Genomic DNA, 24080 nt, shown 5'->3' on the forward strand with positions numbered 1-24080 from the left:
CCATCCATGGAGTCTCAGTTAAGTCGCTGCTGAGCTGGTCCACCAACGTATTCTGCAGGCCAGGAAGAGGAAGGGCCATCAATATGATCTGATAACAGATACACAAATCCCAGAGATGTATGGGTTCCTGGCAGAGTGGAGCCGTCTCTGCTGCTTGCCTGTTGGTGTAATGCATCACTGAGGTGTTGCCTGTAAGCACTTGTACTATCAGACTGAATGAGGAGCAGGAAAGCCCTGCATGCCAGTCATAGAGCTCTAAATTCCAGCTCATTTAGGTATAGTGTAGTCTTGAAAATTCAAGGGAAATGGTCCCTTCACAAGTGGTCAGATGCACTCCCCAGTCGTTAGTGAAAGGGGCCACAACTAGACTATTGATAGTGGTACTTGACAAGGCCATTCCATCGCATACCTGGGTTGGAGTCAATCAATTTAATGATAGGACTTCAAGGAATCATGATCAAATGACCTACACTGTACCTCTTGGGTAGCTAAGCTGATCTCAGCCACCCTGTCATGGTTTGTGACATAAACACATGCTACTACATGTCCCATGAGTTGGAGGCAAGTCCTCTACTTCCTGTTTCATCAGTGTCTTGTGAGAAGGGTCATTGAAGAGGGTTCGGGAGGGTGGAGAAAGAGTTAATAAAGCTTGACACTGGATGAAATACCCCTTTGTTGATTATCTTGAGGACCTACCAATCCGAAGTTATACCAGTCCAGGCCTTCTGGATATAACAAGGGCAATCACCAAATCAAGAGTTGAAAGGAAAAGGATATGAAAGTGGTGCAGCCAGAGAGTCTCAACATAGATAGTTCTTGTGTGAAGCCCCAATACTGTGAGAAAGTCAAAGATGAAGAAGGTTGCCTCCCATGAAATCACTGCCTCTTCCCAAGGGGATCCAGAGGAGCACTATTGCTGGTAATAGTGAAACTGTCATCTCTGTTAAGAAGGGCTCTTTTCTCCAGTGTTTCTCTCTTTGTAGCTGGGACATACAGCCCTAAGCACCCTCATCCTGGAGTCTTTTAAGGTATGGAGTGCCTCATCCGTACCACTATTAAAAGCTCACGCTGTCCTAAAATGGGAGGTCTTCAGTAGTGACTTGGGGACCTCTCTTGGGATTCCCAATGCCTGTAGCCCAAAAGATTTTCTCACAGCCATGGCAGTGGTGAGAGTCCTGACCTCAGCATCAGAGGCATCAAATGGAGCTTGTAACACTATGAGGGCTGCAAGCTGGCCCTCACTGTGAGGAACCTAAGCTCCTTATTCTGGGCCTTCGGAAGCGTCTCCATGAAATTAAACATTTTGTCCCAAAAGGACAAAATCTTCATATGAGAGCAGCAACTGATACGTTGCTACTTTCAGCTTGGAGGCTTGCTGAGGAATATCTTTTCCTTCAGAAGCAGTCTAATTTCTTCAGGTTTTTCTCCTGAGAGGTAGATTTGGCCTGGCCTTGCTGCTTTGATTTTTCTGTAGCTGCTTAAATGAGTGAACGAACCAGGGTAGGGTCTTCATAAAAATATTCAAACACTGGGCATTTGGTACCTCTGTCAGGTCTTTTGACAATTGCCACAATAGAAGCAAGTGTATGCCAGGATATTTTGGCAGGTTCAAGCAGTCCACAGGTATGGTCAGTTGAACTGAGACAGAAAGTGGAAGGATATGTACAAGCTTATGCAGCTTCTCTTGGATGATTTCCAGTAGGATATCCAGTAGTTCTGCCATTCTTTTTAGTGATTCCTGAAAGACATTCAGTTTATCCAGAATCCGTGGATGGGTGATTGACAGCTTCAGCTGGGGAGGAAGATGAGATGGTGAGAGAGGTAGATGATGCTCTTGATCAGAAGGACCAGTAGTCACCAATGTAATCCTACTCACCCTCCAAAAGTTGAGATTGAAACAGGACACAGATTGAGATGGGTGGAAATCTGACTTGAGACACTGTCAAAGTTATAAGTTTCTTGCATATGGATTCATCCCCCCCCAGTGCGACCTGTACAGTCACAGCTGATGGGGTAGTGAGAAGACAAGACATATAGCAGAGTACCACGTGGGGGATTCCCTGATGGTCTTCTGGTATCCCTCAAAGATTCGTCCCTTGACTCTGCCACACTCCCACTATGCCACCCGGGAGGGTGAACTGGCATATTCCAAGAAAGCTCTGCTTTGCCCTTCTGAGAAGGAAAATGAATATACTTCTTCCAGCACAGGGGCAGTTCTGTCAGGCCTACGTTGCTGTGGCATTGGTGCTGTGTGTAGTTTGATAATGACCTCCCATAGCCCCTCAGTGAGAAGTGAAATTGGTATTGGCCCCAGTGAAAGGCCTCTGGACACCATCCAATGCATGAATGCCAGTGTAAAGAGCCTTCAAACTTCCTTGGAGTGAAGTCTTGGTCAGTACCAAGAAGGTGCTTGAGTACCAAAGTGCTGTTCTCCTTGGTACTGAGGTAGTTGGGATTGGACCTCCAGGTGCAGAGATTGAGGGTGCCAAGGTACTCTGTGCCAGTGACTTTGGTGTCTTACTGTTGGTACCAGAGGCAACACGGTTCTTGGTGTGAGAAGAGACCGTTGGGACTGTTTTGGTGCCAGACACCATGGTGAAACTCCACCTTCAGGCTTTTAGAAGGGTGAAGATGGGGGAGGCTTTCCATCTCTTTGTCCTTAGAGCACAGTGGTGCTCTTTTTGTGGCCCCTTTCTGAAGGCATCGCTGAGATGGCTGATGAGCAAGGCTTGTGAGATGTCACCCAGGAGCTCAGGGGGGTGTCCTGGCTCACCAGAATACTTGATATTTGGAATGGACCTGATACCTGGAGCATCTCCGAGGGCTTGCCAGGGGCTGATAGGGGTCGTATGGCCATCTCCAGGAGAAACAGTTAAATTCTGCCTCCCTTACTTTTTGACTCGTTTTAGAGAAGGAGTTTAAACTGAATGTTGCTCCAGGGCATTGTCCTCCCCAGATACAGCAGGCACAGTTATGTTTTACTATCTACAGCAGTATTGCATTACAAGAGGGGTTTTGAACCCTGGTGATTTAGGATTTGACATTAAAAGTTCTCGTATGGCAGTGGGGTGGAGGGGGTGATGAAGCTTTACAGGGGGAAGTGAAAACTTATCACACCTCTGAGTAAGTTTAGAAGACTTCTTTTTCCATGTGGTAATGGGCAAAGAAAATTTAACTAAGACATTAACTATTAACTAACTACTCCTAACTATAGAAGAGTATCAGCTAACTTGCTGGAAGAAAGAACAACACAAGGTTCAATTCTGCAACACTGGTGGCAAGAAGAAACTGAGTGTGGGTTGTGGTCCTTATACCCTTGGCTATGAAAGGGTGGTCAAGGGCAGACCCAGCCCCCCCAGACAATGCTATTCAAAATAATCTGATTTCACGCGCATGGGCACCAAGTGAGGTGCAGAGAATCTGCAATCTGTGCAGAGAATCACTCAAAGTACTGAATCTAGATCTTGTGCGTGGCAATCCAGTTGCCTCAAGCACAAAACCATCCTTCTGCTTTACAAAAGAGCTCAACCTGTGCACCAAAGATATATTTAAATGAGATACCATACTCTCAAAGAATATCTAGATAATATGTACAAATAACCAGAAATTCCCATTTGTGATATTCTGCAAAGGGCCCCACAAAACATCAGGCTGGGCTTGTCACTGCAGACTGGTATTTGGTGAGGTATTCACACCGGTATTATATGTACTTCCATAAAAGTTTAATTTTAATTCAGTTTTTGCTAATAGTTTGTGCTAATAAAGTGCAATTCTAGAACAAAAATAATATTTTTCCATGCTACACTTAAAATAACTTTAAAAGGCAGCATTGCAGACTCTCACTGAGAAAACAGATCAGAGAATAAACAGAAAAATTACTACATTCCATGTTACTAGTTCCCCCCATAAACTAACCCCCCCAAAAGCAACCAACACTAAAACCCCTCCATGTCATTGATACTGTACAGAATAAAGACTCAAATATTTAAATGAATAAGGAAAGTTACGGCTTAGCCTCTCAGAACAAAGCTAACAGAAAACTGTTTTATTCTGGATAGTCTTTGGATGACACTGGCTGAGCCTATCATGAAGGTCTCCCTCCATTGCTCAAAATCTAAGCCATCTTGCAGTATTTAGCACTTTTTTCTAGACCACCCACTCAGACATGGATACACAAACCACATGTGCTAAGAATGTCTGCCCTCCACTGAAATCTATATCACCATTACGACCCTATTACTTACAGAGCCAGGCTTTTAGAACAACCCATTTGTTTTATCTTTTCAATACCTTTCTTTTCTTCTCTTACCAGTTTCTTAAGATGTATTCCCTTTTCTAGCCTTTAGAAAATTTTGGAAATTGTTAAGGGGAAAAATTGTGGTGAAAAGTGTTTTTTGTACATTTTTCTTTCTTCTTTGGTGATCAGATTTATTTCCAGGTCTTAACAGAAACATGCAGTTGGCAACTTAAACTTACTATTTCCTGAACTGGACACAGACTTTGAATTCTGTTTGCATCCAGCGGTACTGATGAAAGGTAATCATTTATGCTATATTTTTATAAGAGATGAGGGCAAAGTTTATTAGTGGAAGGACCAATTTTACAGCACAGATTCGGTGATGGAACATAGGAAAGCGCATGACCCATATGGAGTGACATCCAAGAATGGATTTCCAGCTTGAACTATCCCAGTTATGCTGAAAGTGCATCTCCTATTGCAATCACAGATCAATGTTTTGCTTTGCTGAGTCTTCACGCTGAAAAAAAAATGAAGAAAAATGCAAAGATATTGCTTTATGGCAGAATGAATCAACCTGATGTAGAAAGAGTGCAGAGATTAGATATACTCACCATGAATGTTAATCTGATATTAGCGTCTCAAATCCATTTAATGATAACTCAGATGTTTGTAGCCTACTACAATCCACTTAACTCTCATATCCTTAGGGTCAACAACCACCCAGTTATACAAATAATGCACTGAAGAGCCTCCATAGTGAATATGAAGTGTCTGCTATCTTAAACAAGATCTAACTGCTGATCAACAAACAGTAGTCTCTCCATTAATGTAAGGAATTATATTCAACCACTTAGGGTTGTTTTTTTAAAAATGAAAACAAAGGGCAAAACTGTTCTTATTGTGGTAATATTTCTCCTTCCTGTCTAGTCACTCTGGCACTTCTTTCTGCTTAAGTAAATGCCAGGCCCTTGGATAATTGTGCTTTGATGTAAATTTGTCTGCTCTCTCACTCATAAGGCCAGTCATGTAAACTTAGTTGTTCTAACTGTACTAATGTACTAAGTCATATACACTCACACACAAAAACGCTTCAGAAATATGAGTTGAAGTCCCATCATGCAATAGAATTTCTTAATCCTTTCATGCCCAAAAGTAAATTTTCCAGGTACGCTATCCAGCACTGGGAAACGGGCACCCAAGAACAGTCTGTGCTAAGGAATTATTGTTAAACCAACAGCGTAAACAGATTCATGAAGTACAACATATACAATGAAGGATACTATTGTGGTTCAGAAAAACATCTGCCTTGAACCTGTTAATCTTTAGAAAACGCTTTACATTATTTATTTTTATAGTGCCCGGTAGATTCTGCTATGGTTAAGGGCCTGTCCGCCTTTCCATCATAAGCCTCTATTTCAGTTTATTGTACTACGAGAGCCAAAATACATATTTACGCTTTAGACAGTAGCACCTTTGTCTTTCTGATTTAAAATCCACTTTCTCGATGTCCCCTAAATACAGATTGGATGGAGCAGCCACAATTGACTGAGTAAATAACACAATTTTAAGTGGGGTCTAAGTCAACTCCAGCTTAGCATCAAGCTGTTGAAATTAATGGTCCAATGATCACACACAAAAATAAAGGTACTCATACAGATTGAAATATGAGCCTGCTGAAAGATACGGTGCACACAATTAAAATGTAAAGCAAGTGATGGAAGATAGAAAAGTAATCCAGATGGAACAAAAGTATAGCATGAGAGCAAATCAAACGTCCTACTCCAGACACTGCTTGGATGAGATAACGCACGACAACAAAATAGGACAAGTTCTTCTATACACCTCTAACTACTTTCCCATCAGCTCTGCAAGCTCCAATAGGCTTTGAAATTTATGAGGTATTTCAAGAGGTCAGAACACTAATGTAGCTTCTAAGAAATCCAGATAATAATTACTCTTTTCACTGACCTGAAACAGACTGTCACATACTTAATTTCATTATGAAAAACTAAAATCTGCCCTAAGTATCTTCTCTCTTATGAAGTGTTAATAAAATATTATGTTGGGTCTCTCCAATCACAAATACTGCATTTGCTTTACTTTTGAATTTAAAAAGAAAGATAGATTTGGCCTAAATTAATGAACAGGGACCAATTCACAGATGGAAATAACTAAAACACCTCCTACAATTCAAAGATGGTTACCGATACAGAACAAATGTAGTTATTTCATGTTTTACCTTTGATTCTCAATTCATTTTACTTATTTTTTGCTCAACCCTTTTACCACGGCTTTTGCCACTGAACACAAATCTATTTTGTTAGACGTTTCCTCTTGAATTAAAGGGAATTAGGACAACTTTTTAAATTTAGGGGAAGTTGAAGTTCTTGCTAAGCCTTTCAGGGGACACAAACTTCTATTAAAATGTTAAAAGCCACTACCCACTTGGATATCCCATTCCTGAGGTGAACATTTAGCTAGTGGCAAGAATAAAGTTGTGCTTTCCATTGTTTACCATTGCTACTCTCCAATTACAGGGTTCAATTAGTGCTGAAAAAGAGGTTTTTAAAATACTGCTTATTGCAAATCTTTGTCTGGTCAACTTAATCAATTATCCAAATTCATTCAGTTAAATTTGTTTTAAATAGTTGGGCACTAAATGAAATCCCAAACCTTTTATTCCCTTGCTCTTAAAAGCTAATGTAGCTGTTGTAAGATAGAGCATATGCAAAAACATTTTAACTGGTCCCAAAGATCAATGCTCATAAATGTGGTGGATTTAGGTAGGGTTTTTATGATTTTTTTTTTTTTTAAAAGAGAAATATGACTATTTCAAATTAATTGAAAAACGATTTATTTTGTTTCTGCATACAAAATTGGATGAAAATAGCTAATGTAAAACTTTTTTGTTTTTTTAAAGAGACCAACACTTAGTGACTCTTATTCTATCAGAATTTTGTGGAAAACTCACTCTACAGTTAACGCACACAAAATGCAGCTGCAGTCTGTTTATTTCCCTCCCTCCTCCCAATCTTATCAAATTAGAACACTAAGATTTTATTTAAGGATGATCAAGGATTTATATGAAATTCAGAGGTAATGTTATATTGTTATTGCAATAGTCTCTCTTTTATATCAACTTCCCTACCCTTCCACCCCCCTTCATATGTATAATAGAGCTTGGCTAGTATTTCTATGGGTAACTTGACTTATTTCACCAATTACATAAAACAGCAGGATATTCAATTCATGCTAGAAGATATCTTGGGCTCCCTTCCCCTCCTGAAGCTCAAGAGTTTTTACCACAAAATTTAGTTAGAAAAGTCAAATTGGACCAGACTTCACATGTAACTGATATAGCTAAAAAGATAGTAAGTTGAATGTGCACTATTAGTTCAAAGACTTTTTAAAGATTGCTTTTAGATTTCAAACATTTTCATATAAAATGTTGACAAAAATTAAAATTACCTCCCCCCCCCCACAACATGCCTCCCCTATCCTCCTCCACCCGATGTCAAATGATTTTTAAAGACGTTTCCCCCAACAATTGCACATTGAGACGTGGACTTAACAAATTAACGCTTCAAGTATGTTTCATGCCAATCGTCAATAAGAGTCATAACATTACTGAAAAAAGTACACTTGTTCTTTTGGAAGCCTGAAAGAGACTTTCCATGGAGTATGGTTAAACAACATTTTAAATTTAAAAAACTGAAAAAAAATATACGATTTTCTTTGGACTTAAAGAAACAGTGTTAATAATTCCTATTTGAATATGACGAAATAACCCCAGCAGGAATCTAGTTTCACTGTACTGCACAAAACTATGTACATGAAACAATAAAACATATAGATACTACTGTTGTTCAACTGTGTATGAATATACTACACCTGGCATGTAAGCATACATGGGAAATATACTGGCCTCTCTGCAAACATGTTTTCTTAAGGCTGAACAAACCGTTGGATCCAGAAGTATTTCTTAATTGAGTTCTCTCTTCATCAGGGTCAAGAGTTTAAATTCCCAATAAAGAGGTGATGATTTCATAATGAAATCATCACAATGAGCTCACAGAGCATTGATTTCAAACTATTTGTACATAAAAGATTTCTCATTGTAAGGAAGTGTACATGGAAGAGCATTTGTTTTCACAGACAAGAAATCCTTCTGGAAACGAAAGCAGATTACTCAACAGGTACTGAAATTTGGAACCTATAAACATCAATATAAATATATTCCAACATGTCACTGTATAACAACGAAGATATTTTTCAAAGAAAGGATTTTAATTTATCAGATGTAAAAAACAGTCTAAGCAGACCATGTACTGTATGAACAAACAAAAATACTATGCCAATAGTTTTATGGTAAAGGTGAGTCACACACTGGCAGCAGAAGAGTACTGAAACTCGCAGTAATAAATAGCTCCAAATTAAGAATTTTCTACAACATTTCCTTAGAAAACAGGACCAGTATTCCTCCTTTTATGGTGATCCTGTAGAATGCCTTCACTTTTATATATATCTAATATTATAACATTAAAACAGACACAAGAATGTTGATGACAAACAATGCCGGATTCAGGACAGTATACAGTAACACTTTTTTGTTACAAGTCCTACTGGTTTATTGACTAAGGCTAGACAGCAAGTCATATGATCCTATTTGGTGCATTTTCTACCATGGTCCGAGATCAATAAATGGATAGAGTCAAGGACCTGTGGTCCAACCCGCTGTGTCAGACTGGAGACAAATATTAGGGCCACTTTTTGGTCCCCCACTTTGTATCTTGTTTCCTGGAACTGCAAAAGTGGAAACAAGACTATAGTGTTTTAAGTGACTAGAGACAGTCAGCAGTAAGTGGCATTTTAACATGAGTAAGGTTACTAGGCTTGTGATGGCGATGGTGCTGCATCAAAGGAGCATACATGGAACCCGAGTACTTGTAACATCTGGTAGTGTCATTCCCTCAATGACTTTAGAATATATGTTTGCAATAATAAATAGATCAGTTATGTAATAAGGCAGTGTGTTGAACATGCATTCGTCTTGTGGACTGGAACACCACAGAGAGATACATGATACCATACACATTCATTAAGAACAAGTTTTTTTGTGGGTTTTTTTTTTCAAGGCTATCCAGGCTAACTCTTCCAGAGCATTTCCTTGGTGTGAAGAGCGATCCTCTGAGTCTTGTCACTTTTCCTCTCCTTTATCAAGAGATGACAACTGGCTTTAAAGAAAAATAAAGCTGAAGAGGGTTGGTTTATTTTTTCCCATTTTGGTTGCATCATTTTGAATGTTTTATTTAAAAAACAGTTTTTGATGCAGCCAGATGCTGTATCCTCAGGATGTTCCAGATGTTTCCAGGTAACTCTGTAGTTTACGGACTGTGGTTTTGTCCAGTGAGCAAAGATCAAAGTCAAAGGTTGTGTTTGTGATATGAAAGTGTCCAGTTTCTTCTATAAGGTTTACAATCTGAGAGGGGAAGAGAAAAAGAATATTTAGGTGAAAATTTCTCCCATTTCATATTTTTAGGATGTATTGCATCACTGAATGTTCTTATTAAAGAAACTATAAAGTATTACTGTATAAAGAATATGAACAAGTCCACAATTCCAAAGTAACAGATGGACAAAATCAAAACCTTTTGTGTTAAATTCCCTTCCATCCCTCCCCTGAAGTTCTAGTAGTTTTGACAAACCAGAACCTTAACTCTAATTACACCTGTTTGTTTACCCAGAATATAACCAGTAACTGTATCCAAAACTAAGGCCAAATTCCAGCTCATTTCCAGATGGAATTAACACCTAACAAAAAGTCTGTTTGCAGTGCTAATAATTATTAAGTCTTAAAAAACTTTTACAAATTGCTGACTAATTATTTAAAAAAATCTTTGGGGAGCAGGTAGCTAAAATTTTCATCTAATGCATTTATCTGGCTCATACTTGGGAATTCTGTTATTACAGGAAATGATTGGTATTAAACCTTTGGAAATATAAACATTTCTAATATGTTTACATTTGAAGGAGAAACCAGGTCAAAGGGTTTTTACAAGACAGAAATTGAGTACCACAGGCTATGATAAAATTGTTAAAAAAAAAGAAGGAAAGAAGCACTATCTTAAGCTATGCCAATAAACATATGTACATTAAAATTAATTATATATCAGTATATATCTAAGTCTACTAATAGTAGATTGTAAAACCTGGGACAGAGACTGTCTTTTTGTGTGTTTGAACAGCACCTAACATAGTAGTCCTAGGTCCACCTAGGAGCACCAAATAAATAATTATAAATATGTTTATGAAATGTTTTATGTATGTTCGGTATCTGTTTTCCCATATGTGGGTCTGGTTTACTGGACACTCTGATAATGTTATCAAGCTTGTTATGAAATACTTGGCCTTTGATGACTGTTGATATACCATAAACTCTTAGAAGAAGGGAACAAACCTTATAAAATAGTTACCAGTTTAAAACAAAACTTCACAAAAAACACAAGTTCAGTTACAAGGGATATCTCAACAGAACTTTTGTTAATTCCAGGAATATCTGCAACATTTTATGGATTAACAACTCTATATCAAATATGATACATTTTTAAGCAAAACAGGCTTTTACACCACAAACTAATCTCATCAGGAAGACAAGGGGAAACTCCTTTAGCTGATGATATTACCTACTGCTCAGATGTGTCCAGTCAGAAAAGGGATGTGGGGTCCTGCCAGGAATGGCAAAGGACATAAGTGAGCTAATTCATTTCACACTAAGCAAAGTATCATTTATATTTGGAAGGAGCAGTTATGCTGAAAACTGATTTTCTATCAAATTTAACTCTCAATAGTGCATGCTATATGGTGTGTATCTCAACAAACTATTCACACTTAGGACAGCAGTGCTATTACAGTAGAACCTCAAAGATACGAACACCTCGGGAATGGAAGTTGTTTGTCACTCTGAACAAAACATTATGGTACAGTCCCCTGCAGGCAGTGTACTCCAGCTGGAAAGAGAGATCGCAGCAAAGGTGGCACCTGGCAGCACTGCCTGGTTTCCAAGCAGCTCCCTGCCCTACTCCTGTTTCTTGCCTTTGGGCTGAAGCCTACAAGCCCCAGCCGCCTCTCCCCAGGGTTTGCCCTGCTCTGTGCACTGCCTGCTGCGTTCCAGAGGCAGCACGTGGCAAGGGGTTGGTGCCAGCCCGCTGCCAGCATCCCTTCCTTCCCTGCCCCTTGCACTCCCAGAGGTGCTGGCAGGACCCAGGAGTGCAGTCACAGGCAAAGCTTGGGCCACATCGATGCCCAGGCTGTAGCCCTTTAAAACTCCTCTAGAGCGCAGCATGCAGGCAGCAGCTCAGACTCTGGCTCCTGCTCCAGCCAGGCTTTGGCTGCAACAGCAGCAGCTCCCATCCTAGCGCTGGCAGCTTCCTTTAGTTCCTTGCAGCATCAGCAGCTTCTTTCCCAGGTTCGGAATGAGCTTGCAAGCTTGTCCGCCTCCTGATGGGGCGTGGTGGTGAAAACAGCTTCCCCCTCTCAGTGGGGGGATGTGGGGGTATGTGAAACAGCGCCCGCGGCTTACAGGAAACAGCGCAGACCCCACATGCTTGGGCTGCCTTGGTCTGGCAGCAGGGGCTCGCAGCAGTGCCTGTGAGCCTCAGCGTCTTCACCTCCTGTAAGTGGCTGCTCCTCACATGGCAAGTGGCCTTGGGGACAGGAAACCCAGCTGTGCCGATGTTTAAGATGCAATACAGGCACAGTGTAGTATTTCTTTCTCCCCTCCTCCCCCCACTCCCCCGCTGCTGCCTGATTGCTTACTTCTGGTTCCACATGGTGTTCGGTTGATGGGTCAGTTTGTAACTTGGTGTTCGTATTGGAGGTTCTACTGTATTTGTTAAATGCAGACAGTGAGGAAGGGACAACTGATAGCCCATGGAATCGGACTCCACATGCACCTGCTTTCCATTAGGCAGAACTCCAGAGCATCTCTCTCAGCTGAGGGAGATGTGGTACTGTGGCAGCTGCAACCCCAGAGACTCTAGAACCACATGGATTGCTGGAATAAAGTTGCAGAGGGAGCAGAGAGAACCACTCCTCCGCTTCACATTCTTTCCATCTCAAGCTATCTGGAAATTTAGGACATATCATTGTCATGTCCATTCCACGTGTTTAGCCACATCCAAGCTATACACACCTAATCTAGCTGGGCTAGAGAATTCCTTACCACAGCCTGAGAATCAAGTTATATGGAGCAAATCCTCGTTGCATGGGATTCACTGCCATCAGATCGATTGAGCGGTCACTGAAGACCCGCTCAATCAATCAGGAAGTTGACTTGTTAAAACCACCCCCCTCAAGATGCCGCGCACAACTAAAGTTAAGAAGTCGACGGGAGTTACGCAAGCTGCTCTGCGTAGCTTGCGTAACTCCCATCGACTGCTGCCGAATTTTAAGGTAAGTGTAGACCAGGCCTAAGTATCAGAAACGTCTAATTTGTCTAAAGAAACTTCATCTGCTTTAGAGTTTATTCTCACGACTCAGTTCCTAAACAGTGAGATGACTGTAATGAGGTAATTAACTGTGGTATGAATTTCCCTGAAAAGAGAACACACACAATTGTCACGCTTATAGAATGAATTTCTATAGCAGCATTACTGAGGTCATACAACTCTGTCTTGGCCAACTGGATTGTGTTTGGCAACCCAATAGTGTAATAAATAGTGTTTTATGGATTTTAAAGAAAAAAGCCTTCACGCTCACTTTTAGGATGAGAGGAAGCAGAAAAGGAACAAACAGAAGCATATATTTTCCTTTATGAGGAAGAGGAAAAATAGCCCCTTTGTTTAATATATCAAAAGAAAAAGGTTCAGTTCAAATGTCTATTTCTTCAAGAGTTTCAAATTAAACTTTTTGAAACTTCTTGGCACAATATTATTTAACTACTCGGCAAATGCAAGTGTCAAATATTACAGATGTGAGGTGATTTTGGAACTTATAGCATGAGCAGAAAGAGTATATAGATGAACTTAGCTCCCTGATTTACCAGACACACTAATGAACTTAACCTAAATTTCAAAAAAACAAAAACAAAAAACACTGGGGTACATCTGACACTACACTACAAAAATATTCAAGACATTGCTTACTGTGAAAAGGTGATTGGTAGGGTAGAATTTCTCTCTTTTTTTTTTTTTTTTTTTTAAATACGGACAACTGCTCTGGAGATTTCTTTAAATACTGGACAGGTCACGAGTAGAGACATTTATATAAACTTTTCCTTAGACTGTAAGCTCTGAAGGGCAAAGGACTCAACTTTTGTATGCGTTTGTAAAGTACATAGCACAAGGGGATCTTGATCCTGATTGGGAACACTAGATACTGTTGTAATAAACATTACATTTTCTGCACATGCAGTTCCACTCTTGATTTGATGTTGAATTTAACCAATTTAGCATGAGACTCAGTTAAGTTACTCTTTCTGAATTTTAAATGACAGCCCATTTAAATTTTATTCACATAAACATCTCTCAGTTTTGCTAAAGCTTTGCATGGTACTGTGCACATTATGCTATGCTGTATTACAATGTGCTGGCACACAATTGTGACAGACATGCAGCCCTAATAGCTGCACTGGAAGCCCTTTGAGCCTGAGTCAGCGGACATGGGACAGCTGCGGGTGTTTTATTGTAGTGCAGAACAGCTTTTTATTTCAAACCTGCAAGCTTCCATGATAACTGATCTGGCTCATCCCTATATGAGGCACTTTATTGTTATAGATGCCTTATTTTGTTTTATCTAAACTGTAGTTCTTTTTCCAACAGTAGAAGAAAAACACTCTGATTACAAATGATAGATAGAATATACATTAGAAAGACAAATATGGTAAAAATATAATAGCTATAGTGCAATATAAATAACTTATTTTAAAAAATAAAGCTGTGACAAATCCAAAGACAAGGTTTAATTTCTCCCTCCCATGTTTATTCTTTCAACAAATGGTTCTTCCTGCCTGTATCAGAGAGGAAGAAGCTTAACTATGCTAATGCTAAATGAAATAACATAATGTACAGTGAGGTTCTGAACTGGAGGATTGAACTGCACAGCTTGGAAACAAGATAGAAGTGGCAGAGAAAAATGCCTTTTACAGAATTAAAACTTCTCTATCTAATTACACAAAATCTTTTTCCCCATGTGGGAAAAAGGTTCAGTTTGGGTTTCAGTTAGGCCAGAATCTTGAATACTGAAAATCCAAGTTCAGACATTGCTCCTGGTATTGATTTTGGTTTATCTGCACTTCATTTAAGGCTATGCCTCTCAGCTTTAGTTTTTTCACCATGGGACTTCTAATCTGATATTATACTTCATTTATCCATTAACATTTGATGTCCATTTGATCATTAACAATCCTCCCCTCCTCCCTCACACTTTTCCCTTTCCCATCTCCTCAAGTCCTATACTGAAATTAAGAGCAAAATTTTAAATGATGAAACAAAATGCTAGATACCAGACAGCAAATGACTGTGATATGTGGCACCTTCTCCTTTAGAGATAGTCCTCAATCCTCTCTTATGACAAGAGCATGGTTAAAAAATCCAGCCTCCTTTTGTAAAGTTAGGAATGTAATCCACACCACTAATGCACCATCTCCAAATACAATAACTAGCTGGTGATCAAATGTATGTACATTGTGGAAGGTAAGAGGCAACCCTTTTAAAAAGAATTCTATTTAACATGTTTCTTTGTGATACTGTGCCAGAATAGTATCCTTCACTAACTCCCAGAACAATATACTTGATTTTTTAAATAAAAACAAACACTTACAAGTGTTAACAGATGCATTTTAAGAAACACAATACACTTAAAAAAAAAAAAAAAAACCCAGATAAAAAGCTCTTTTATTGAGCAGTATCTACTCTAGGCTTTTAGAGCCCTAGACTAAGTTATATAAACATTTTAACCCCATCCCTCATCCTGGTCTCAAGAAATACTGCCACTGTGTCACGGACACCTGATAAATCAGAGTGAAATATACCCCAAAAGTTTTAATGAATGTACAAAAATAAATCAGAATAAACCCTGACTGTTCTATGAAAAGCTTCTGAAATTTTGGAGCTCTTGACTGCCTGCCAACGAGAGTAGTGTTTATGACTTATAATATTAGCACAAACATCCTTACTCTATTCAAAAACACTAGAAAAAGAATCAAGGTTTAGATTAGTTGCCAGGAAGCCTGACAGTTATAATGTTTAAAACACAACATTAAAATGTTTTATTCTGAGTGTCCAGGCTGCAAAGTCCAAAACTATCCCATTTGTCCCTGCCGGAGAGAGCTTTGCTTTTCTGCTTTAATGTACAATTCTGTTTACATAATGTCACTCCAGCTCAGCTTTATCACCATCCATCATGCCGCAACAATGCATCTGACTTAAACAAGAAAACGAGCATGTTTGCAGGAGAGGGCTAGAGTGCAAATAATGACAAACCCATTTTTCAATGTAGGGAGGGTTTTAAACTATTTGATGGCTTCCAGATTTGCAAGCCTCCATCAGATGCCCACATTTTCAAAACTTGGGTGCCTCTGGAAGGTAAGCACCTAAATCTGTATTTAGACACCTAAATGAACGGCTTGTTTTGCAGTGGTGCCGAGCACTTGCAACTACCATGGATCATCCCCTGGTCCCTACGCTTCAGAGCCGAGGCTCCAGCCAAGCCAAAACTTCAAAGCACCGTCTATACACCTATTTCTAGAGCACAAGCCCTTCTAGCCTAAGTCTGTCAACCCCTGTTGAGAGGCTCGCTCCCAGGGACTGTGTAGACATACCTAGTGGTGCTTAGTACTTTTTGGAAAAGCCCTTGACTTTGACAGAACTATGACAGCTTACCTGAGTAGAGGATGTGCTCCCAGGTGCCTAAGTGTCTGAGGCGAAATCCTGGCCCATTGAATTCAATGGCAAAATTCCCATTGACTTCAGTGGGGTCAGGATTTCACCTACCATGCCTAAATATGGATTCAGGCCCCTAACTTCAGGGAATTGAGTTTGAACACATTAGTCGAGATGTACGCTTGAGCATTGTTAAATGACTAACAATCTGCTGCTGTTGCAATTCTAATTGCATAAAAGCTGTTGCATTATTAGAGTGAATCTCAATCCTTTCTATTTACCACACATGTTCCCTAGGAGAGAAATTGGGGAAGATATTTTTTTAAATGCAATTTTTGTTGCAATTTCAAAGCAATTTCTATCTGGTAGCACCTCTCCCCCATACACACCAATAGTACTAAATAGATATTCCACGTGGCTCTGATCTTTTCCATCTATATTCTCCCTCTTGGCCAGGTCAGATGTACCTTTAACCATAAATACCACCTTTATACTGATATTATTCAAATACATATCTTTGACTCCTGTATTGTGGTACAATAGTACTCCTATCAGCTCCCGCTGCCTCAAACTTGTGGACCCACCTCAACTTTCTTCAACCAATTGTCTCACAGAGAAATGCTTCTTTTGGGCAAGAGCAGCATCCTCAATCAGTTATATCTTTCTTTCTCTTCTCTTCAGCTGAGAACTCCTGTGTGCCATCACCATCCATAAACTTGTTGACAACTGAGACTGCAAAACTTTCCTCCTCCTTCCACAGCCCTCATTTCTACAAGTCTACATCTCTCATCAGTTATTCAGCATAGCCTACAAGTACCACTGCTTTAGCTTTAACCTCGCTAAAATCCTGATCTATGCCTTCATTTCTTCTTCCTCTGACTTGCATGCCTTTATTTCCATGTTCTTCAGACTCTATCACATGCAGAATACTGCTGCCTGCTCTGCCATATACCAAAGAGTCCATGACCCACTCCCAAAGAATATGATCTCCATACTCCTTCAGTTCCATCCTAGGTTCCATTTCAAAAGTGCCCCCATTTTTAAAACCCCCCATGGATAGACTCCGGACTCTCTTGCACACATTCCCTCTCTCTGCTCCTATCCAATATGGAGGAATTGAAGGCTTCTTTAAAAGTAAAGTCCTTTTACCAACAATGAAAATGTTAAGAGGTTTTTCTATATGAAGTTACTACTATAAATAAATCCTTGTGTCAGAGAGAGTTTGCTAACATACAAAATGGGTAACTACTCCAGCTTTTTTTCCTAGTTTAATTGGATGTCAGAAGCCTTTTGTGGCCAATATTTTACAACTCCTAGCTACATCAGCAAAATAACACTTTACACTGTCTTGGCCTCAGTAACCTTTCCATAAATTCAGCTTTCACTGGACATGTACTAACGGCTTAGGGCACATTCGCAGTTCAGGGACAGGATTTGCAGAACAACGATCTCACAAGGTGCTGGACAGTATTGGTACTTAATAAACCTAACTTTTATAACAGGAATTAATTAGGCACTAAGCCACGTTGAGACATGCATTATGGTATCATAATCACACTCTTCACATGCATTATGAGGCAAAGGTCAAAGAATGAGTGCTTTCAATCCTCTGAGAAACGCAATTAGGATAAAACAACATTTGCCCTGGAGAGTCTTTATGTCAGTTTATAATTCATGGGTTTTTTGTTTTTACTTTTCTTTACTCTTCGTAGTCACAATGGGATCCTGAGGATCCCCATTTAAATTCTGTCCCTCTTCAGAGGGTCTCCATCCTGGTTCTCTAATATGGGGAGTGTGGAATCGAGACAAATAACCTCTCCAACACTAATGATGCTCCAATATCAGACACAAAAGGTGCTTCAGGAACTTAAACCACCATCTTTCCACCAAAGACAGAGAAACTCACCTCCATAAGAAACTTGAACGCCACTAGCCCAAGACAAGAAACATTAAAATTACTGACAACTTGGATTATCCTACCAATTTCCCTATTATTTTTTTTTGCTCACTTTCACTTCCATCTCCTGTTTGTGGTGACAGTTTTCAAAATAGTTATAAAAGTTTTTAACTTGCCACTTCCAGCTACTTAGGTCCTATGCTCTGCTGAGGCATGCAAGCCCTTCTGGAGTAAGTCTTTCCCACCATTTTGCTTGGTGAGAGAAGCTCTTTTAATTGGCCATGAAGAGCAAATGAACTCTAGTGGTAGAAGTGTCACTGAAAACAACATTATGTTAAAGACATACTGAACATGTACAAAAATATACTTAGAGATGAAATTTGATATAGTCATCAGGGGGTCCTGTTTAACTAGAAATATCCTAATCTGAGATCTTCTATGTTATACTGATCTTGTCCTACTTTCTGATTGTTATCAGTCACAAAAGAATGTGTGAGCAAATATACACTCATGGATTAATGCTGAAAGTCTGCAAAGTATTTTATTATCATATGCACTTATGCAAGTGTTGAGAAATTTACTGAGTGATTACAATCAATTGGAAGTGGTAAAAATCTCTATACAGAGACTATGATTGTGGTATATAATTGCTGTAAACACAGTAAAGCCATCTGTGCTACAATTACTTCTGCTTTGTTAATAACATGCATTGTTTCATCTCTACCCATTTGTAATCCAACAATACCCAACAATGCAGAGATCACTGGACACAGAAAGCATATAATGTAATTCATTTCTTTCCACTGGATAATGCTGTTAGAGCATTTTAAGCTTTTTAAGTTCCAACCTTTCCTTCTTTTACACCAAAGGAATCAATTGTCTCCCATGATTTACGAAGAGTAAGGAATAAATATTCTGTATTTTACCCTAAACTGGCATTTGTTTTGAATGTCATGATCACTCTTAGAAAATGTATTTAATTGCTTTATACCTAGGATTTGATCATGGTTTTCCAAAAAATAAACAATAGGATTCCTGCCCAATTGTACAATATTTCTACTCATTTTGCACTCCCACAAACCGTATTTTAGTGGCCTGTGTCCAATATTAGTGAATCAGCAGCTTGAGAAATGTATTGATCAATATTGTAAATTAGTGACAACATTTAGCTCAAATAAGCACCATTTTTGTATCTGTCAATTAAACTGGCAAACTCCAGGGGATCAATTCCAACTCAAAAGTGTGTTCCCATGTGGCAATGGAATGAAAAATGTGTGTGACATAGTTCTTTAGGTTATATTAAAATTCTTCCTCGGCATAATATTATGCAGTCTCAGGCCTGAGAGCTATGAAGTCAGATTATAAAGCTTTAGGTCAGCGGTTCTCAACCGGTGGTACGAGGAAGAAGGCTGGGTGGTACGCGAGTTGTACCGCGCCGCCGAATCCGCCGCAGCCAGAAGGGCCCTCCCACCCACTGTTGCGAAATTCTGCCTCCGAAAAGGGGAAATGGCAGAAGGGTTTTGGCGGAGGGCAGTGTTCCCACCATGGAGCCCACCGCGAAACCCCGAAGCAAATCCCCCTCTCTCCCCCTTTTTTTTTTCCCAAGTGGTACTCGGGTCAGGTAAAGGCAGGTCAAGTGATACTTGACCTGACTGTACCTGCCCCGAGTGGTACTCGGGGAAAAAAAGGTTAAGAACCGCTGCTTTAGGTTAAGGAAGGAAGAACAAATGTGGCTTCTTGACTTTGTTGAGCACACTGATACCACACACAAGCTCTCCTCACCTGTTGCAGTACATGCCTTTCCCTCAGTGTCATTAATCTTCTGTGGAGCTCTACTAGTTCATCAAGATATGCCTGAAAACAAATCCCCCCCAACAAAGAAGCTGTTAAGGAATAGTTGTACATTTCCACAAACTCCAAATTAGTACAGAGTATTTACAACAGCATTGGTATTCCCATGTGACTTGTTCTCTTTGGTTTGAGGCAAGGAAACGCAACATTTAACTCAAACCAACTAATCAGTATGTGATTCAAGCAAACAACAATTACACTTTTTTACTTCATATTGTTGAAAAATGAAGGGGCCTTTGATCAGATATTCAAAAGAGTTTCACAAAGTCCTGTTTGTTCTGCAGCATTAAACGCAAAATGGGCCACTTTTGAAAACGATGAACCACTGAATCCTGAACAGTGAGTTGAGTAATGGGCAGCAAGTTTTAAGATGCATGGAGGCATGTTTAAGAAAAGGTGAGACAGTCATTCAGAGGCGATCAAGCTCCCTACCTCTGGAACTTAAACACTAATTCACACCAGGGGCAAATCCTTCCACTCTGGACCACAAAAAAAACCCCAAAAAACTTATCTACCATAGACCACAGCTGCCAACTAGCATTGATGTAGTAATACATGGGTACCAAACCTGGAAGTTACAGTCTGCAAGGGAGCTGCAAAACTGGTCTAAGGGGGAGGGGCAGGGAGTCAATCACCCTTCCTCTTTTTATGGTTACTTTGTTTTCTGTTGTAATACATGTTCCTGGGATGGAAAAGATTGAGAACTGTTGGTCTGTTAACAGTAATTTCCAGTTTCCCCCATTGCCTAGGATGTCATCAAGTTCATCTAAGATCTCATGTCTTGTTCTTTAACTTTTGTGCACATTCAGCCTCAAAACCAACAAAGATCCTTTCTCTAACAGCTGAGGGTAGCTTCTTGAGACATCATGTCTAGAGCTCCTCCAGAGCAGCCAAATGGGTTACTGGATGGAGATGCGTGGCACTCACCCTCAGGAGCCAAGAAGCACTATGCACTAGGTCACAGGCAATCTGGGAATGGGAAACCAAATTAGGAGTCTCAGAGTCCTGGTAGCACAAAGAGGTTACTACTTGTAAATTCTAAACCATTTTGGGGCTTACACTGGGATATCGCATTATGTTAACTAACACTACATTGAACCCCATGTTAGAACTCACTTACCATGGCCAGCTGACATTAATTTAAACATGATAATCCCGCTGAATGAGTGCTAATGTATGCTTAGTGTAATGCTAGTTAATGTGTTATATCACACTGGCATTTTTCAGTGCACATGAGCCCTTAGAACGGATTCTGTAAAATATTTTTATTCATTGCCTGAGACTTGCATTGTAAGGTCTTTAAGTGTGGGAATTGTATGTAAAATAAACAATAGGTGGTAGATCCCCATTCAGCTCTGAGGGGACAATGCTTGCAAAGAAAAAAGCACAATGCTATATTTAAGAAACACTTAGAGCAGAGAAATGCTAGTGAGTTTTCTATTTTGTAACAAAAATAATGCTGTAAAAGGGATATAGAGAAGAAAATGCAATGACAATGTGGCTTTCTACAGGAGTTTATTGCCATCACACTCATATTTACCTTATCGCAATCGCCATTCTTTATTTGTTTATCAGATTTACTTTGCTTTATTGGACTTTTCACTTCTAGAATCTGGAAAAGAGAGAAAATACTTTAAGTATTAAGTGCATCTTTGGGCTGTATGAGTTTAAAAAAATTAAGAAAACATTTTTAAAATCCATCATAAAAAAAACACAAAGAATATAAAACTATCTGGAGGAAACCACAACCAAATCTTGCAAATGACCCTTCACAATCTTTGACCTAACAAACCTACTCAATCTTCTTTTCTTAGTAACTTTCGTATCACAAAATGCTAAATCATAAAGAGGTGGTTGTAAGAATAACACTGATGTTAAATAAATGGATTTTATATCATTTTAAAGCTTTCTGGACTGCTTTTTATGTGGACTTCATTTGAACCTTGGCAGGTAAAGAGATCTAAATTTTTGAATATATGCATTGTGCTGAGGCAAACTCTACCTCCATGGTAAAAGATACATGCATTCAATGTGCAGTATGATTAATATGTTTTCCTATTATCTTTATTGTTGTCTGTCTTTTCTGAAGGATACAGTTTTTGAAATATAGCTAATCTAGTGTTTGCATGAGCTACAACTGTGCAAAAAGAGTGTTTAATGAAAGATAACAATCATGCATTTATATAGCACCTTTTATCCAGAAAGATTACAAGCTACTTTACAAACTTGGGCCTACACAGTGTACAAATTATACATCAGTGTCTCTTCATCCAATGCTGAAATTCAGTCACCTGTAGGGAAAGAATGTGTCAAACAGTCAACAGTATACAGTGCTACTATATGACAGTTTGAGGACAGAAGTGAGGAATGGAATTTTTTCCATTTGAAACTGAGTTTATGTAATCAGAATGTTATTACCCAAGCTGGAATATGGGCAGTTGCTGTAAAAAGTGTCATGGGCTGTTTAATGATCAGGATTTCTGTTTTACATCTCAACACAAAGAATACATCTGCAGTAGCACAGTTTCCCCTAACAAACATGCTGGGTTACCATAACACAACACCAACTTCAAAATGAAAATTACTCAGAGTCAGAACTTATAAAAATTAAGAGTTTTAGATACTCTTATGTCCCAATATGGCCCTTCCAACAGTTCCTACCAACTCCTAGTACCTCCCACAACCCCATAGTCCCAGAAATCACACCCAGGTGTTACCTAGGGTGGCTGACATTTTATAAATATCAGAGAAGTATGCAGCTACTTTCCAGCACAGACAAGACGACTATAGGTCTGTTTTATCCTAACTAACTGTTTAGTTTACAAGGGATGGTACGTGGCCAGAATTCAAAGGATGAAATTTGTCTGAAAAAAAAAAAATCTTATATTTAACAGGCCACTGCAGTTCAGGGTGAAGGAAGAGGAATCTTGTCTTGACACAATGTGAATGCTTCTAGGCATTATGCTGGTCTTTTTAGGTTTTTGTTTGTCTCTTATTTGTTTTTAAAACAGAAAAAGCTCTTATCAGTTTATTTAGGAGTGATGAAATTTTGATATACAGTAGCCCTAACATCAGAAATGGTTTTCATTTAATTTCACTAGTCTGGGACACAGAAAGCTTAAAGGGGTGCTCACTTATAACTTGACAAATGTGGCTTTTGAAATCCAGTAGCTTACCCACATTTCATAGGTCAGTGTCTCCAACATCTGAGACACCCTAGTTTGGACGAGATGTGTCACTATAATGTAAGAATGGCCATAGTGGGTCAGACCAATGGTCCATCTAGCCCAATATCCTGTCTTCTGACAGTGGCCAATGCCAGGTGCTTCAGAGGGAATGAACAGAACAAGTAATCATGAAGTGATCTATCCCCTGTCTCCCATTCCCAGCTTCTGGAAAAGAGAAGCTAGGACACTTCAGAGCAGGTTTTGCATCCCTGCCCATCCAGGCTAAGAGCCATTGATGGACCTATCCTCCATTAACCTATCTAGTTCTTTTTTGAACCCTGTTATAGTTTTGGCCTTCACAACATCCTTTGGCAAAGAGTTCCAGAGGATTACTGTGCATTGTGTGAAGAAATACATTTGTTTGTTTTAAACCTGCTGCGTATTAATTTCATTTGGTGACCCCTAATTTGTGTGTTATGAGAAGGAATAAGTAGCACTTCCTTATTTAATTTCTCCACTCTAGTCATGATTTTATAGACCTCTATCATATCCCCCTTAGTCATCTCTTTTCAAAGCTGAAAAGTCCCAGTTTTAATATCTCCTCGTATGTAAGCTGTTCCATACCCCTAATTATTTTTGTTGCCCTTTTCTGTACATTTTCCAATTCCAATACATCTTTTTGAGACAGGGATCCCATATCTGCACGCAGAATTCAAGATGTGGATGCACCATGGATTTATATAGAGGCAATATGATATTTTCTGTCTTATCATCTATCCCTTTTCCTAATGACTCCCAAAATTCTGTTCACATACACATTAGACAAAGCTTATGCAAAGGCTCATATTAACTCAGTATTTGTAACTCTCAAACCTGCCTGAAATCGATTCCTTCAGTCCCTAATCTGTAGAGGGTAATGTTTTCCCTAATCTGTAACATTCTGCTTCTGTAACGTGAACCTCTTTTGTAACACAGACCTGATTACACCAGTCAGGAAGATCATGGCAGTACCTTGCTGGCAAGAACCATGTTTAAATATGGCTCTG

At 39.4% G+C, this 24080-nt stretch overlaps 1 protein-coding gene across 3 annotated transcripts in view; it reads right to left on the reverse strand.

Annotated features, from left to right (window-relative positions):
* Positions 1-8506: 8506 nt before the first annotated feature.
* MLLT3 (MLLT3 super elongation complex subunit) overlaps positions 8507-24080 on the reverse strand; it is a 203838-nt gene continuing 188264 nt past the window's right edge. For all 3 annotated transcript variants that reach the window (XM_067553147.1, XM_067553146.1, XM_067553148.1), the window contains 3 exons: positions 21408-21479; positions 19799-19870; positions 8507-9719 (listed from right to left, as the gene is read on the reverse strand). In XM_067553147.1, the coding sequence (XP_067409248.1) occupies positions 9588-9719; positions 19799-19870; positions 21408-21479 (276 nt within the window). In that variant the 3' untranslated portion in view covers positions 8507-9587. The remainder of the gene's footprint in view (positions 9720-19798; positions 19871-21407; positions 21480-24080) is intronic.

This window comes from Emydura macquarii, unplaced genomic scaffold (genome assembly GCF_026122565.2).
Source record: "Emydura macquarii macquarii isolate MOO-44397 ecotype Brisbane River unplaced genomic scaffold, CSIRO-AGI_Emac_v2 contig_1451, whole genome shotgun sequence".
Taxonomy (NCBI): domain Eukaryota; kingdom Metazoa; phylum Chordata; order Testudines; family Chelidae; genus Emydura; species Emydura macquarii.